At 43.9% G+C, this 16,924-nt stretch overlaps 1 protein-coding gene across 1 annotated transcript in view; it reads right to left on the reverse strand.

Annotated features, from left to right (window-relative positions):
- Crybg1 (crystallin beta-gamma domain containing 1) overlaps positions 1 to 16,924 on the reverse strand; it is a 58,359-nt gene that overhangs the window by 15,388 nt on the left and 26,047 nt on the right. The window contains exons 7-15 of the mRNA XM_038338914.1: positions 14,090 to 14,216; positions 11,899 to 11,934; positions 10,660 to 10,817; positions 9,486 to 9,612; positions 9,250 to 9,395; positions 3,817 to 3,943; positions 3,398 to 3,430; positions 2,220 to 2,332; positions 235 to 364 (exon numbers count right to left, since the gene is read on the reverse strand). Coding sequence (XP_038194842.1) covers positions 235 to 364; positions 2,220 to 2,332; positions 3,398 to 3,430; positions 3,817 to 3,943; positions 9,250 to 9,395; positions 9,486 to 9,612; positions 10,660 to 10,817; positions 11,899 to 11,934; positions 14,090 to 14,216 — 997 coding nt within the window. The remainder of the gene's footprint in view (positions 1 to 234; positions 365 to 2,219; positions 2,333 to 3,397; positions 3,431 to 3,816; positions 3,944 to 9,249; positions 9,396 to 9,485; positions 9,613 to 10,659; positions 10,818 to 11,898; positions 11,935 to 14,089; positions 14,217 to 16,924) is intronic.

Genomic DNA, 16,924 nt, shown 5'->3' on the forward strand with positions numbered 1-16,924 from the left:
TTATGTCTGTAAGAGAACTATAGCATAATGATGATGATATAAAATTAAAAGCCACACATACACAAAACATAGGTTTTGTTTAAAAGAATGAAATCTGCAGGTTAGAAAGCTCCGGCCTGGTGCAGCTTCCATCTGTGTCAGTCTAGCTGCTGGATTCCTGGCTTTAACCACAGCGATATGAGCAGTGCACTTCTGTGCCTCTGTGCACTTCTGTGCCTCTGTGCTCGCACTCACCACGTCTATGAAGCGAAGAGACTTCAAGGTCGCCCCAGGCTGGCATCCCATTGCTGAGAGACAAGGGTAATGGCCTTCTTCCAGCACATACTGATTGCCAGAGAAATTTTCTCCATCATAAGCAACCCAGCTAGAATAGGAACAAACACACGGTATGAAATTTGTGTAATCCCATTTAAGAAATCTGATTTTTATGCTGGGCCTGGTGGTGTACCCCTTTAATCCCAGCACTCAGGAGGCAGAAGCAGATAGGATCTCTGTAAATTTGAGTTCAGTTTGTTGTACATAGTGAGTTCCAGGACGGTCAAAGCTACATAGTGAGACCCTGTTTTGCAATGAATGAATGAATGAATGAATGAGTTCCAGGCCAGTCAAAGCTATATAGTGAGACCCCGTCTCGCACTAAACAAATGAATGAATGAAAGAAAATAAATCTGATTTTTAAAAGTGCCTTCTATAAAATAAGCCTAAAGCTTCTAGCTAACTGAATTTTCTTTTAAAAAATCTGGATATATTTGCTGAATTTCATCTTGTGGCAATTTAATGTGCTGAAGTTGGTTAATTTTCTGGATGAGACTGAAGGTGGCTTTATTACTTTTGTTTGTTTGTTTTATGTTTTTGCTTTCCCACCTCCCAACTTTCCTCTGGGCTCCCAGCCAGTGTCGCTATGAGCACAGGTGTTCCCTTCCCCGTCTAGAGACCCTTCTTCAGGGCTAGTCAGTCCTCAGTTTTACTTTTTTTCTCTCCTGGGGCTTGAGTTCGGGTCCCACTCATGCTAGGGAGCTGCTGTCCCACTGATCCGCACCCCCAGCCTTTTTCTGTACAGGGTCTCACCGAGTGTCCTGTCTGCCTTGCACTCACTCTGCAACCCAGGCAGGCCCCCAAACCGGTGATCCTCCTGCCTGTCTCCCAAACAGCTGGGATTAAAGTCCTGAAGCAGGTCCAGCTCTAGTTTAATAAAAACTTCCTTCCATATATGCTTTTCTTGCTCCGAGTGTCTGCACCTGGGCCAGGAGCCCACACACCACAGTGTTTTGGCATGCTCCCCTAAAGATTCTGTCACTTTTATATTTGAGTCTAACAGATGCTCGGTGAGGACTGACTGCATTGAGTACTAGCCTCTTGCACAGGACCCAGCAGAAGCAAAGCAGTCCCTGCTCTCCTGAAGTTAGTCCATAAAGAATGAACAATGAACAATAAAGAATGCACATGTCTGGCAGTAGGAATCAAAGCAGGGTAGAAGAGGATTGGCGTGGGGTGGGTGTGTGGACCAAGCAACTGGACGCCTCCCCCTCAGTTGGTCTGTATCTGACACAAAGTCAGTGCTCTCTCACTGAGGCACTGGATCACACACACTGTGATATTAAAGGCTCCGTCGCTACTATTATTAAGCTCAATTCCCCCGGCCTCTTTATAGATGGCTCCAAGGGCTTCCTTAGTTTCTCCATTCATACGAAGCTTTTATAAGATGACGGCTTTCAGCACAGAGAGCACTTTGAGTTCACTGCCGCCCCCCTCCCCTAAGCCCCATCTGTGTTTTTATGAACCCATCAAGCTCTGTTCTTGCCCACAGGGCATCAGACCCTCCCCTCCCCTAGTCCTTGCTGGCTTCATTTCTGCTAGCATAAGCCCTCTCAGGCAGGGTGTTGTCCTTCACCAGCCTGCCCAGAATGCTGACCCTACTCTTATCTTCCTGTGAAAGGAATCTGCCCTGGGAATACCTCAAAGCTTGCCCAGATCCTGCCCAGTTGCTGGAGCAGATACAAAACATAGAACTGCACTGAGTCCTCCTGCACCCTGAGGTCATCTTCTGTTTCCCCAGGTTGGCACGCAACATCCTCTGACCTCTGAACCCAGAAGCTGCAAGCTTCCCAAACAGTGTGGTAGTTTTATGGCGCCAACTACCTACAAGAGTCAGGGAAGACTTGCAACCATGTGACTTCTCTACCTCAATGATGTGCCTCCACCCTTTGCTGTTGGCTTACCTGCCTCCCAGAACTCTACAAGACTTAGTCAGAAATGAATCATCAATTTGATTTGTTGTCTCTTCAAAACTTTGACTTTGGCCTTGGAACTGTGGTTCTGAAAACAAGTGAATCTTTAAAAAAGGAAAGAGAAACACAAAATTATTTTTCTAAACATGTTTAGATTTGTTTTTGTTTGAAATTTTTATTTATTTTATGTGTATGAGTATTTTGCCTGAATATATGTGTCTGTGTACTACATGTGTGTCTGGTTCCTATAAAGGCCAGAAGAGGGTGTGAGGTCCCTTGGGACTGTAGTTAGACAGTTGGGAGCTGCCATGTGGGTGCTGGACATCAAATCAGCCAGTGCTCTTAACCTCGGAGTCATCTCTCCAGCCCCTCAGCTCAGTGTTTTAAATGGTGACTCAGATCTGGCCTGCTAACTCTTTTTACAGTACACTGGTATGAATTTTATAAATCCTTTAGTTTTCAACTTGATCACCAATGATCAATTAAAGACAGGTTGACTGTACCATTCGTGAATGTTTAATTTACAGGCATCAAAGACCGGTGGAACAACAAAGGCAACTTTCTAGAGAGCACCCTGTTGTTATTAGCTTTGTTGAAGGCATGTTAATGCTTTCTTGTGGCCAAAAGCTCTAACGTTAACAACAGACTAGATTTGGAGCATGTATCTTGTTTCCCTCCTTCTCCAAGGATGATACTTGCTGTTTAGAATCACTCTGCCAATAAGAGAGGCTCTAGTGGTGTTTGTGCTTCTGTAATTGCAGCTGCCTGAACATCTGCATTAAAAATGTGACAGTGAAACTGACCTGAGAGTCAGCAATGCGTAGGCTTGGAGGAGACCATATAAATGTTTTCTACTGCAGACACAGCAAATGTGCATTCATTTTATAATGTGCCAAGAGAACCATGTGCTATTACCTGGAATATTTACTTATGTGCATTCATGAAACTGATTCTCTGTAATGAAATTAAATCCAGCACCTTATAATAAAAGTATTACAGGAGAAATATTTAGACATGGGTCAGTACCATTTATTATGCACTACTGTTAATGTTTTCAGACTTAAGAATGGGTAAAATTAACAAAATATCCCATATATCTGGCATTTATACTCATGTTTTTCAATAGAAAATGGATGACCTAATTGTAGAACTTTTTTTTTTAAAGTTACCTGATTTCTTTTCCTTGGACCATTGAAAGAATCCTAAATATTTAAAAGAAGAGAGAAAAAAAATTACTAAAGGAGCCACGCTTAAAACTTTTCTACTTTAGCAATTACTGTTAAAAATTATCCCAGAATAAATACCTTCTGTGGCAATCATTATACCAACCCAAAGCACATATGAGGGGAAGCCAGACTGAATTAATATTCCCATAAGAATGAATTCCTGCCGGGCGGTGGTGGCGCACGCCTTTAATCCCAGCACTTGGGAGGCAGAGGCAGGCGGATCTCTGTGAGTTCGAGGCCAGCCTGGTCTACAAGAGCTAGTTCCAGGACAGGCTCTAAAACTACAGTGAAACCCTGTCTCGAAAAACAAAACAAAACAAAACAAAAAAAAAAAAAAAAAAAAAAAAGAATGAATTCCTTACCAAGCATATAGGTTGAACAGAAGAGATCTTACAATTTTTGCCTCCCCAGTCCTCAAAACTGGTGTACAAGCCTTTATCCAGGACATACTGCTCGCCTGTAAAGTCAGGGTTTTCATAGGCTACCCACCTACAGAAACAAAACCATGGTTAGAGTTCTTTTTTCAATATTTATTTATTTATTATGTATACAATATTCTGTCTGTGTGTATGCCTGCAGGCCAGAAGAGGGCACCAGACCTCACTACAGATGGTTGTGAGCCACCATGTGGTTGCTGGGAATTGAACTCAGTACCTTTGGAAGAGCAGGCAATGCTCTTAACTGCTGGGCCATCATCTCTCCAGCCCCCTAAAACTGCCTTACACATCTGAAAAGGGTTTTGCTGATCAGACACCATACTTTTTCTAGTTCTCCATTAATACTTATGGGCGGATCCACTTTGTCTATGTGACAAAGCCAGTCTGCATAAAAGAATGCCTATGCAGACATTTTGCTGTTCCTAAATACCAAATTCCTATGCCTCAAGAAAGCACCAATGAGGATAGATAATTTTGTGTTGTGATTTTTTTTTTCTAGTTTCGTGACAAAGAAATACACTGGATTTTAAAGAAGAGTCTGATTTTTTTTTTTTAAATAAAAGACTCTTTTTCAACATTGAAAGACTTCTGCAGAGAGATCTTCACAGGAAGCTGTCTCACGTATAACAGACCACAATGGATAACGAAAAGCTGAAAGAAGGGAAGCACTGAAATGTTTTCAAACAGTATTTCCAACTTAACACATCTATAGCAAGACAGAAACAGTTCCCAGGGGTGCTAAGGACAAACCTCTTGTAATGTTTACGTTAAGTCAACTAACGGAGGCCACTTCCCGTGCAAAGGGGGTGTCTCTGCAGGGGAAAGCTTTTCTCATTCTATTCCATTCAGAGGCTACTCAGTGTGGTCCTCAGTTAATTCACTGTTGTAACGTGCCACTCCTAGCTTGAGTGGCACACACTAAGCTCAGAACTGCGCAAGTCGCTTGCAGATCTGTGCCGTCACATTTACTTAAGGGGGTGCTGGTGTGCCCACTTCACGACAGAAGTCACCCCACTTACTCATTCGGCAAACACTGACTGCCCATTGGCCACACACGAGAAACTAGACTGACATGAAGAATATAAAGAAGGAAGAAGATAAAATTCTTGTCCTTGGAGTTTTGGCAGACAGAGGAGCATCACAAGTAAGTATGTGTTGTGACACATTCGGGACAGGAGGTGACCTATCCAAAGTGACGCAATCAGTTAATGGCCAGAACGTGAGTAAGCCTGGGGCTGACAAGGCTCTTTGTACTTTGTCACCTCCCTGCCATGTTCTAGTAAAACCTATATGTCTGTACCACAACTGAAACGGATTCAGAGTTCACTGTGCGAGTATGTCTGCAGTTATCCCCTTGAGATGAACACACTCCAGGAAAAAAAAAAAACAAAAAAACACTACAGAACCAAAGTGGTTAGAAGGAGTTCAATAGCTAAAATCCGAAAGCTCATCTCTGGCCATGTGAATGCAGGAACTGAGTCTCAGTCTCTCTCAGAAAATACCTCCACCCTGGCCAAGTCTCAAAATTACATCAGCAGGTTTTCAAACTTCTGCATCCTCACTGTGAGGTGAGGAGTTTGGAGAGCCTCCGTGGTCCTCACAATAACTTCCTGGAATGCTGAAGGGGGCGTTTCCATTGATGAGGGAGGCAACTGGCTGAGGACCCTGTGCTGGGCGGGAGAGCCCTCTGGTTTTCCTGCAGTGACACCTCTGCACGCATATTTCAGGTAAGTCTGTGGTCCAGGTGCAATGGCAACTAGAAGAGGGAGCGCAGCTCCAGCCATGGCTGCCTCTTCATAAGATAAACCACAAAAACCAGAACTTGAATATGGGTCATACCACAGAAGGCTATGGCAGGACTCTGGGCTTGTGGTAGATCTGAACACCAAAGGAAATCACCAATGAAGAGAGAATGTAGCCAGGACCAGAGCCCAAGCCCCACAGCCCTGTCAGGCCCTTGTCACTTGTTGAACAAACAAGTGTGTGTGCTCCACTTCCCCATGGGATGAAATAAACAACAGCTAGGTAAACACAGGCCAGTGGGCGAGCCTGTCTGACTCACTCAAATGGAAGCAAGGAAGTACATTAAGACATGGCCTGACTTGGAGAGGAAAGCATTCTTCTAACGTCTGGTTAAATCTCCTCCAATTGGGGGGAAAGGGGGAAGAAACCCAAACACCCAGAGCCAAGTCTCTGAGGGACCTACTTAGGTTAGTCTACTTATATGTGGGACTCCTACAAAAATTCTCCAGTGGCCTTCTCAGGTGGGTTCTGTACCTCTGAGTCATTACTGCTGTGTAGAAGGTAGGCAAGCAGCAGGGGACAAAGACAAGCCTGCTAGAATGACAGCTTAGGATGAGGGCAGAGGACAACTACCCTTCTGTGGAAGAGTGAGGGAAAAAAAATAAAACAAGAACACTTGGTTTTATTTATGTATTTAGGTTCTCACTGTATCCCTGGCTAGCCTAGAATTTGCTATGTAGACCAGGCTAGCTTTGATCCCTCTGCCACTGCCGCCCTGAGTGCTGAAATTAAAGGCCTGGGCCACCACACTGCGCTTATTTTTATCTATACCCTAGGAGTATTTTGTTTTACTTAGTGTTGAAAAGTTAGCCCAGCTTTCCCTGCTTGGTCAGGAGCACAACACAGAACAGTAAGCAGCCGTGTATGGGAATTCTTCTGCACTCTCTAAGAGCTCCAGGGAGACACAGACAAGAATTTCAAAAGCTCTGTTCTGTCCGGGCATGGTGGCATCCATCTGTAGCACCCCACGCATCTTCCATCCCCAGTTTCCACGCCCACCCCGCCCACTGCACTGGGGAGGACTTTGAAGCAAGAAGATTGGTTCAAGGCTAGTCTGGCTCATATAGCAAGACTATGTCTCAAATAATAAAAGCAAAACAAAAAGTTGCTTCCAACTTTGAATCTTGTGATAAGAAAATAAAAATAATAAAAACCACAAAACAAAACAAAAATTAGGTTGCTTACTTAACAGTAAAAATAAGGCTATTAAAATAAAACCATTTTTCTTTGAAACTACTAAAAATGAATAGGCCAGTCACCCTCCCTCAAGTGGCACACCCTGCACGGCCGGCACAGCGCCATCTCCTCCAGTCTTGTCTGAGTACAGATGAGAAGCTCCCTCCTCTGCTCTGCACTCCCAGTGCTGAATCCCTGCCTCCCTCAGCACTGCTTGTGCTCCACATAAAGGCTGCATCTTCTCTGAGGGCGCGACAGACCTCAGTAAGTATCTGCCAATGACAAACTGAATGGAAATGAAGAAGCAAGTGACCTCAGTGGATACAGAAACCCTTCTACATCCAACAAATTTAGGAGTGTGTGTGTGTGTGTGTGTGTGTGTGTGTGTGTGTGTGTGTGTAGAGACAGAGAGAGAACCACCATGCCTCCTTTCTACTTCCCCCAATACCAAACCTCAATTTCTACAACAACAAGAAAAAAAAGCCTCATCCAGAAAATACAACTGAAAATGACTATAAATGAAAACATAAAAAAGCCCAGCATCCTATTAAAGGAAACTGATTTCAAGCAAGCATGGTAGATAAAGAGAAAGAAAACAGGCTCTGAGCACAGTTAGCACGGTGCTAAGAGTTTACCGACATCGACATCTACCCAGCGTCCTTCAGCTTCCTCTGCTAGGCAGATAACCAACTGGCCTGGGACTAATGAACAAATATACCTGGTGAGTGTCAAAACCCACGCCTGTTTTTCTGGGACTCACCATAATTCTTTCCAGACATAATTAGCTGTAAAGACAATCTGGAGCAATGCAGAGCCACCGCACCATTTTCAGTGGCTTCTGCCATATGTGCAGACGACTCCTGCCTGTGGTAGACAGCCAAAATGACCATAAAAGGTCAGCGGTACAGAACAGGTCCCATAGAAGCCATTGGGATCCAGCGGTCACTGATGTCATTCTGCCTGGTCACAAGAAACAGCCTACACAAAGATGCAGCGACTAGCAACAAAAGCACATTCTACTGTAGACATATGTCAGGCTCTTGGGGAGGCCTCAAGAAATGTAGTAGGGCTGAGGCTAGCCTGATTCAAGTAGGCTAACACCAACCCCTTTCAACAGAATCAATGTCAACTTTTCCCATATGTTCATTTAATAACTTTCTCACTGAGCAGAAATCAGAAGAGACACCACCTGGATTCCCTATCATAGAAATCTGGCATCTGTCTTTCTGATGCTCCTGGGCAGTCACACACTCCAATCATACCCACTGTGGGACTGACCCTAGGGATGGGCAACTCATACTGGCACAGTCTCCTCTCTAGTTCAGATACATGCCAGTGAGCCACACCAAGGAAGCAAATTCAAACCTGGAACCTGAGCATGCAATGAGTTCAGAGAACAAAAGCTAAATGTGACTGAAGGCTACCAGGTGAAGAGGGGTTGCCTAACATGAAGCCACAGAAGCAAGCCCGGACGAGACAGGTTCTGATGATGGTGTTTGTTTGATCCCTAATATCAGTCATGCCTACAGTAAAATATTTTTGTGTTTGAATGGTCATTGTCATTGTTACTGTTTTCAGACAGAATCCTACTATCTCACACTGGTCTTGAACTCAGTGTTTTTGCTCCCACCTCCTGAGTGCCGAGATTAAAGGCCTATGTGTTGAATGCAGAGAGTAAAGGCCTGTGCCACCACCATGCCTGGCCTAAAACCAAACCTTCTCTAGGACTTTTCATTTGTATAAGCCAATGAGTTCTGTTCTTATCACCCAGGCTGGCAAGTTTGATCAGTCACTTCTGGCTCAGAGTTATCTACCAGTAGAGACTCGGAGGAGCATTAGTAAAAGTTCTGGGGCCATAATTCCAGCACTTGGGGGTGGGAAGGGAGGTAGGTCCAAAGGTCCGGTCACCTGCGCTTCACAACCAGGCTCTCTCGAAAACAAAACAGCAAGCACGAATTGCTAACTCTAGGTAGTCTGAACAATTGTTTTTGTGTCAAAATACTAGTGAAGAAACACCAGCAGGGTTGGAACTCTAGGAAAATCTAATGGGACTTTGTCTTAACCTCAAGGTCAATGTTAGCTTGCTCTCTTATTTGCTTCCCATCGTGAACAACCAAACCATTTAGAGGAAGGGCAGCAGGCCTGATTACTTCTGCTATGACACCCAACAGCCTGCTTCAAGTGGAAAAGAAAAGTTATATGAGAATATTTTTGAAACCGCTATAAAAATGGCACAGCTATGAATATCAAGTGGCTGAATTAATGCTTACCTGTCAGATATTTACTGAGGACCAACTCTGTGTCCAGACTCTATTAATTAATTAACAGCAATCCGAATGACACCCAAGCTTAAAATCTCAAATGAACTACTTCACTTACACGCCATTTAGCACATTGATTGATTGTGTCTTCACTCCGTATCCGGTCTCCTTTAAATCGGCAACAATTCCGAGGACATCAATACTGGAGCCTTTGGAGCCAAAGTTCTTCTCACTGTACATTATCATGTGAGCATTTGAAAAATCCTATTTAAAAAAAAAGATTCAAATTCAGAGCACAGCCATGTATCATACGAAAAAGAATACAAACTAGCCCTCTGCTTCTCTTTAACTTACACTTAATATTGGCCGTAAAGACTGAAGTTCTCCACTGTATCCTCCCCAGTCTTTCCAGTCCCTGTATTCTCCTTCTTCTAGCAAATACTGGTGACCTGCGAAGCCACACTTCTCATACGCAACCCACCTGCCAGAGAAAGGACACGAGCAGCTTCTCAGACATTTAAAATCTTTCCCACATGACAGTTTTACTGACAAAAGTATAAAATTAGGTGTGAATTTGTGTTACTATCGAAACTCTCTAATTTTAGAGATGATAGCATACAAATTTATGTTTTGTGAGAATTGTTTAATATTTAAGAGAATTTTTTTCGGAAAGTACAAGAAACACATTAGAGTTCTGTAAAGGAGTGCAGTTATATGTGTGTGTGTGTGTGTGTGTGTGTGTGTGTGTGTGCGCGTGTGCGCACGCATTTGGGTATGTGTGTGTACCTAATAAGAATTCAAATGAGGGGTTGGGGAGATGACTCAACAGTTAAGAGCACTTGCTGCTCTTGCAGAGGACCCAGGTTAGGTTCCCAGCACCCACACGGCAGCTCAGAACTGTAAGTCCAGTTTCAGACAATCTGATACCCTCTTTTAGACTCCTCAGACACTGTATGCATGCAGTGCACAGACATATGCAGGTGAAACACTCATACACATAAAATAAAGATAAATAAAACTTTAAAAAAAATTAAAATGAAACCCAGCAATAAAATGACAACCTTTCTTCAAACAGTAATGAAAATACAATTTTTTTTTGCCTGTTTCCAGGGCAACTTCATTATATACTCCTACAAGAAATGTGCAAAGTCGATAAAATCCAAATCCAAAAATATCATAAAAGTTGGAAAGAAAATTAATAAATAGTTCATTAGTTTGAAACATAACATTTTAAAAATCAATCTGAGTGGCTGATTTTCTCAGCCTCGCATCAGTCTCCCCACAGCATCCAGCCAGCCCAGTCCACAGCGGACTGAAGAGAACATGAGCACTGCTGAAAGCCACCAGACCTGCTAGGGATGTAGCTGGACGCTGGGGCTGTTGTGTGACGCCCGAGGAGTTCAATTCTCACGACTCCCTACTCCTCACAAAACATCACCATACTATAATCAAGAATATTGTCTTGGGGTGGGTACATTTCTTGCTTCATTAAGGAAAAGAGAACCTTACCAGTTACCCGTCTACTTACACGCCTCTTAGGACTTTCATGGACCCCACCGATGTAAAGGGCAGCCGGTCATTTCCAGTCGTTTCTTCTGGCTCACCTCCCTCCGTGACAAAACTGCACATCTCTGTTTCTAGCTCCATACACCTTCCTTCAAAGGAGGGCTTTTCATAAATAATTACCTGCAATAGAAATGAGATAGATATAGCAATAATTTGGGAGACAATATAACTAAGCATTGAATCTGCCATTCAATAGCATTTACTTGGGCTAGGGGTGTGGGGTGTGCCTCTACGGTAGAGCACTTGCCAACATATGTGAGACCCTGGGTTTCACCCACACACGCATACACACACAAGGCACAGCCACAAGCACACAAACAAACAAGCTGAGCATGGTGGCACAGGCCTGGAACCCCAGCACTCTGGAGGGTGAGAAGGGAGATCCCAAGTCCAAGTCTAGCCATGATCTACATAATAAAGACTGTCTGGAATCAACAAAAACAGCCAGCAAGATGGTTTGGCAGGTGAAGGTTGAGTTCAGTCTTCCAAGACATACATGGTGGAAGAAGAGAGCCAACTCTCACCAACTTATGACCTTGACTTTCACATGTGACATGTCACGTGTTCCAAAGCACCAACACACACACACACACACACACACACGTACATGTACACGTACACAAAACAAACAAATGTAACTCAAAATAATAGTAATAATAAAAATAGCACTAAGTCCTGGAATGCAAATTAATTCTTTAAATCATATATAAAAATTAAGTACATAAGAACCTACTAATAAAGTTAAACAAAAGTCATTATGGATCCCTTCCCCCCCTTTCCACCCATAGCATGGAACACTCCAAAGCCAAAGTTGAAAAAGATACTAAAGAGCCAGAGGATCCTAAAGTTGATTTAAAAATGAGAAACAACCACGTCATCAAAGTGCATGGTACAGGTGTAGGAACACAACAGACAGTAGGGGATTGGCTCAAAGCCTTTCTTCTATTGCTCCGCGGTTAGCAGATCCAACCACGGACGGTAAAGTTCACACAACAGTGACCTTGGAGGCCATTCTAAGAAAACTGGTGCCCTTAGCCTCTTCCAGCAGTGATGCTGGGGTGGGTCCTCTGGCTGCAGTAGAGGGAGGTTTACAGGAAGTCCCATTAGCGATGTATACTTGGAGAGAGTAGAATAATCTCTCTCTCCTCTACTCCCTGACTTCCCAACACACAGTCTCTCTCTTTCTCTCCCCACTTGTTACCTTGGGATCTGTAGGGTATTCAACTTTACGGCCACCCTGAAAAGAAAAAAACAGCACAGTAAAAAAAAAAAATGGTTTCCACTGACGGTGTTACTAGAATCACAGTAGCTGGAGCATACAGTGTGACTACTTTCTGGTGTATTTTAATTTACATGAGACGATGCCACAATTATCGAATGGAATGAAGGTGAGAGACTCTCCAGAGCCGAGACTAACATAGTATTCTAAGCTGAATGTGCATACCTACTATGTGCTTCTGTTCTGCTTTTGTTTTGATTTTCAGAGGGCTGAGGAACTGAAGCCAGGGCCTTGCAATGTTAAACAAGCCCTCCATCACTGAGCTACATCTCGGCTCCTTGGTTTATTTGCTTTGTGTTGTTTCTTAAATTTTCTGATACAATTTTAATCTGTATTTTGGCAGTCAGTGCTATTTTGTTTTCTTGCTCTTTTGAGACAGGATCTCACTCACCATGAAGACCAGGCTAGCCTCAAACCTGGGATCCTCTTGCCTCAACCTCCTAAAACTCCTCTTTCTTATTTCTCTTTCTAAATAACCCTAAGGCTCGACACATCTATAACTAAACGATCCCCCGGAAGAGCTCCACCTTTCTGCACATGCATGGGCTGGTCCTTCAGCAGGGCACAGGTTTGACTGGCATCTTCAGCAGGGCATAGGTTTGGCTGGCATCACCACCACTCCCTTTGGTTCCACTCCCAGCAGCCCCACCCCTTTGTATTTCCTGCCCGGCCCCTGGAGGCATCTGACTTTGCAAACAAATAGCCTACAAAAGCGTTGAAGTTCACACAGTGAGGAATAATAAAACAAACTATTAGGTAACACTTAAAACATCTTAAAAGGACTGGGATTATTACCCTCTTATAATAAAAAGGAGGTATTTTTGTTGTTGTTAGAAAAAAAGCTAAAATCGGAGAAGAGAGTATTACATAAAAATACTAGACAGGCAATAGTCAGTAATGGGTAAACTGGAAGACGGTCTACCGATGTGTCTTCCAATGATCCTCAAATGGCCCAGATAAACTGAAATCACAAAGAAGCAGGCTAATTCAACCAGACCTTACACAGCAAATGGAGCACCTTCTTTAAAAACTCATCTTTCTCGATAAACCAAAAAAAAAAAAAACTCATCTTTCGGGGGCTCCACAAATGTCAGAGTTTTGAAACCATCGAATTGCTTTTAACGCTTGCAATAACCCTTTCGTGCATTCCCAAAGCTAATAAAACCATGTTCTTTGGAAGTGGATTTAATTTTAGACAAAAAAAAAAAAAAAAAAAAAAAAAAAAAAAAAAGCCTTAAGTCATCTCCATTGAGATCTGCAGATAATCAAATTGAACGTTTTATTAGAAAGGGTAAATAAAATTGAGATAAAAAATACCTTTCTAATTGGTCTCAGACTGGCTCTGAAGACACCTGCAAAGTGGAGTTCCACAGCAAGTTCACAGCAGGGGCTTTACTCTCTGGTGTTCAGTGAGCACTAGCGTCACGTGGCACACAACACAGCCTGGTGTGGCAGCCTCATCCTGCCTAAAGCTTTCATTCCAGCAGAACAGCCAGACACCAAGGCAAATACGGCAAGGAAAAGGAAGCATGGGTTCCTTCTAAGCAAAAATCTTGAGAGGGGAAGTACTGGAAATCTCACCACGCCCCTTCTGTCCCTCCTGGCAGTACCACTGGGCTGGCCCTCAGCACGCCCTGCCCAGCTCTGAGTCTGCCCTGGCCTCCACATGCATTCTCTGCCAGCTCCAGCTATGACAACCCTGCTTCTGTTTAAGACTCAGCTTCATTTACCAGAAAGTTTTCTAGTTATGCACCTGCCCTGCCTCTCCTCCCACTGACTGGAGTTTTATTCACCATTGCTCCCATTTTCTATAAATATTTCACGCACGTACTGGGCCTGCTCTTAGCTGAAACTTAGCACAGACATCTCCTCTGTGAGGCAGAACATACCCTCAGGGCAAAGGGCATAGTCTTGCCCCCTTTTCTTAGCTGTGGAATTGGGTAGGTTTTTGCTTCTATTAGTTCTGTGCAGCATAGGGCTCATCTAATGTATCATATTTGCAGGTAAGGCCATAAAAGCTAGGTTTATTGTTCAGAGTTACAGCTGGTGGATTATGGAGGTCAAGCTAACAGAGCTGCTGCCTTCAGAACACCGAGTTCAGTTCCATGTTTACCATTTTCAGAGGCCTCATGGATCCAATGTATGCCTCTTCAGTATCCCAGATAGATAAGTCAGGGTATTCACCGGGCTCCAAGATGAAGGGGACGCCTTGAAATCCAGGTTCTTCGTAGATCAGCCACCTAAATGACCATCAAGGAAGCAAAGAAGCAGAAACTCAGGATTTATTTATGGTCCCTCCTCTATGGTACACAGGACCCCTCTGACAGAGGAGGGCAAGAACACAGTAGAATGTGGCTATACAGGCATGGTCGCTCCTACGTGTTCATGAACATCAGTCCCCAGAGGGCCAGTTGTGTGGTGTGCCCGCTGGCCTATGACTTCCTCTTCGCTGGCTCTGCCACTTATTTAGGCCTTATTATAACTACTTTTCCATGTGAATATCCCTGTCACCTAGTTAGAGACCCCAAGTCAAGACATCTCAAGCTTTGTTTTATGTTAACATTTCATTCCTAAATATGTATAGAGTTCTACTTAATTATTTCTCATGGTGTCAATTGTTAACAGCTGACCCCTTCCAAAAACTTACAAGGAAGGCTATCTAGAATCTTGGCTAGTCCTCACAACAGTGCTACCAGGAGGGAATGCTCTTGTCCCTATTTCATATGTGGGTTTTAAGTCACTTGCCACAGGCAGGGCTGCTGCAAGCTGACCCCAAGCCCCACTCCCTGTCATTCTTTCGCAGCAGGTTCTTCCCATTCAGGGAGTGTACCAAACATAATCTGTTCACAGCCACCGTGCACACACCCTCACTGTGAGCACCACTCAGCACACACCACTGTCCGCCAGGCTGAAGGTCCAGGGGCTGCCTGTCGCTAGGCAGCAACGCCTTCTGAGTTCTTGATTCTCCTCTTGCAGGTGTTGCAATTCCATGTCTTTGTATTGGGCGTGTCTACTGTCCCTTCTGCTCTGGTCAGGGAATGGCAGCCCCACCCTCCCCTGATCTCAGGCCAGAGGAGCATAAAAGCATGCCCACTGGAGCTAAGTGCATGTCTCTGGGAAGGTGCAGCTCTTGCAGAAGTGATTGTGCTGTGCAGATGTTACTGTTCCTCCAGAAACACAGACTGGCCTCTCCCTCTCTTCCTCCTTCTGCCTGATCCCCAGCCCCACACAGGGGATAACTTAGCTAGTCTGGTTGAATCACCAGCTGTGCCACTCTACCAACCACACTGTGTTCCCAGATGTTGTGCCCCAGAGGGGGAGCTCTAAATGAAATCCTTCACAGCAAAGCAGGGTCTGAGGGCGGAGTTGCTTTCCTCTTGCTTCTGACTTTGGCCTAACACCCTATTTTAGTGACAGTCTGTGTTAAAGATGCCCTTGGACCTTCTTTAGACTAATTACCCAGAGATTTGCCACCCAATTCCTGCTAAAGATCTGTCAACAGGTGCACAAAAGCCTAGGCGGCCCCGTGGCACATGTGTGGAGATCAAAGCTGATCAACAGTGTCCTGGGTCAGGTGTTACAAAGGAAGAAGGGGTGGACAGGGAGGGAGTGGAAGAGGGAAGAATGGGGCCTGGGTGGTGGGGCTCCTGACATGCTTGGGCATTCTATTTTAGCTTATAAACATGCACTATATAGTCTAGATTTTTAGTGCTTTCTCTTCAGAGCAAGTTAACTAGGGGGGAAAGGAGCCTGTCTTTGAAATGCCCTGCAATACCTCTAAGCCAGAAGGCAGCGGGCTGATGGGACACTCTAGCTTCCTATATCTAAACCACAACAGCCAGGAAGGCACATGCATTCCTGGAGCCCAAAGCTGGTTTGGGCACACCACACATGGGCTTTTTGATTTGGCCAAGGAATGGAGGTTCTGCAGACAATGCTGTTGAGTCTGATTCCCTTACAAGTGGATGGTTCTCATAAACAGCATGTGTGGCTCATGTAGTAACCCTGAAATTTTAAAATGATTAAAAAATGATTTATTTATTTTTATGTACATTGATGTTTTGCTTGCCTGTATGTGTGTGTGAGGGTATAAGATCTCCTGGAACTAGAATTACAGAGAGTTGTGAGCCGCCATATGGGTGATGGGAATTGAACCCAAGTCCTCAACCAGTTCTCTTAATTACTGAGCCATCTCCCCTGCCCTAAACTCATGTTTTCAAAGCAGCCTTCTTATGAGGGTTTTCCTTCTTTGGTTGAACTATAATGGGTCTGTTCATCTAATGCTACCATTTCACCTTTCTTGAAGCACACGGGCTAGTCACACGGCCACTATAGAAGGTGGGGGACCCTGCTAGAAGGTAGAACATAAAAACTGGTGAATCTGCAAGACTGTCCCCAAGAGTCCTCCCTCAGTGAGCCAGCGCTAGGGACCTTCTGAGTAACCGGGACGGGCATTCACATATGCCAGGTGCACTTGGGGATCTGAAAACTCATGCACAGAGCTTCAGGAGAGCAGGGAATTTTCTCCAGGTAATGCCATTTCTGTTTCTAAAGAAATGTTTTTGCCTTCCTATTATACTTAGGTAATGAACTTAGCTCATTAGAAAACTATGGTTCAGAGTGATATCAACTATACTGTCAAGAAGCACGGGCTTATTTTTCTTTTTAACAAATATAAATGTGCACGAATGTATGCATAAAGAACGCACATGATGAACATGCATGAATGTATACATAAGGAACATATGCAACGAATGTGTATGCGTGTATGCATAAAGAACATACATGATGAATGTGTATGAATGTATGCATAAAGAACATACATGAATACTGCTAAACAGTGGCCCTAATCTGTATATTAAAATATGTGTTATCATTCCTTTAGAAATACCATTTAGTTCCTTAAGAAAAATCTGTCTTATTGTGTGTGCTTGTTTTTAGAACAAGG

Source organism: Arvicola amphibius, chromosome 8 (genome assembly GCF_903992535.2).
Source record: "Arvicola amphibius chromosome 8, mArvAmp1.2, whole genome shotgun sequence".
NCBI lineage: Eukaryota > Metazoa > Chordata > Mammalia > Rodentia > Cricetidae > Arvicola > Arvicola amphibius.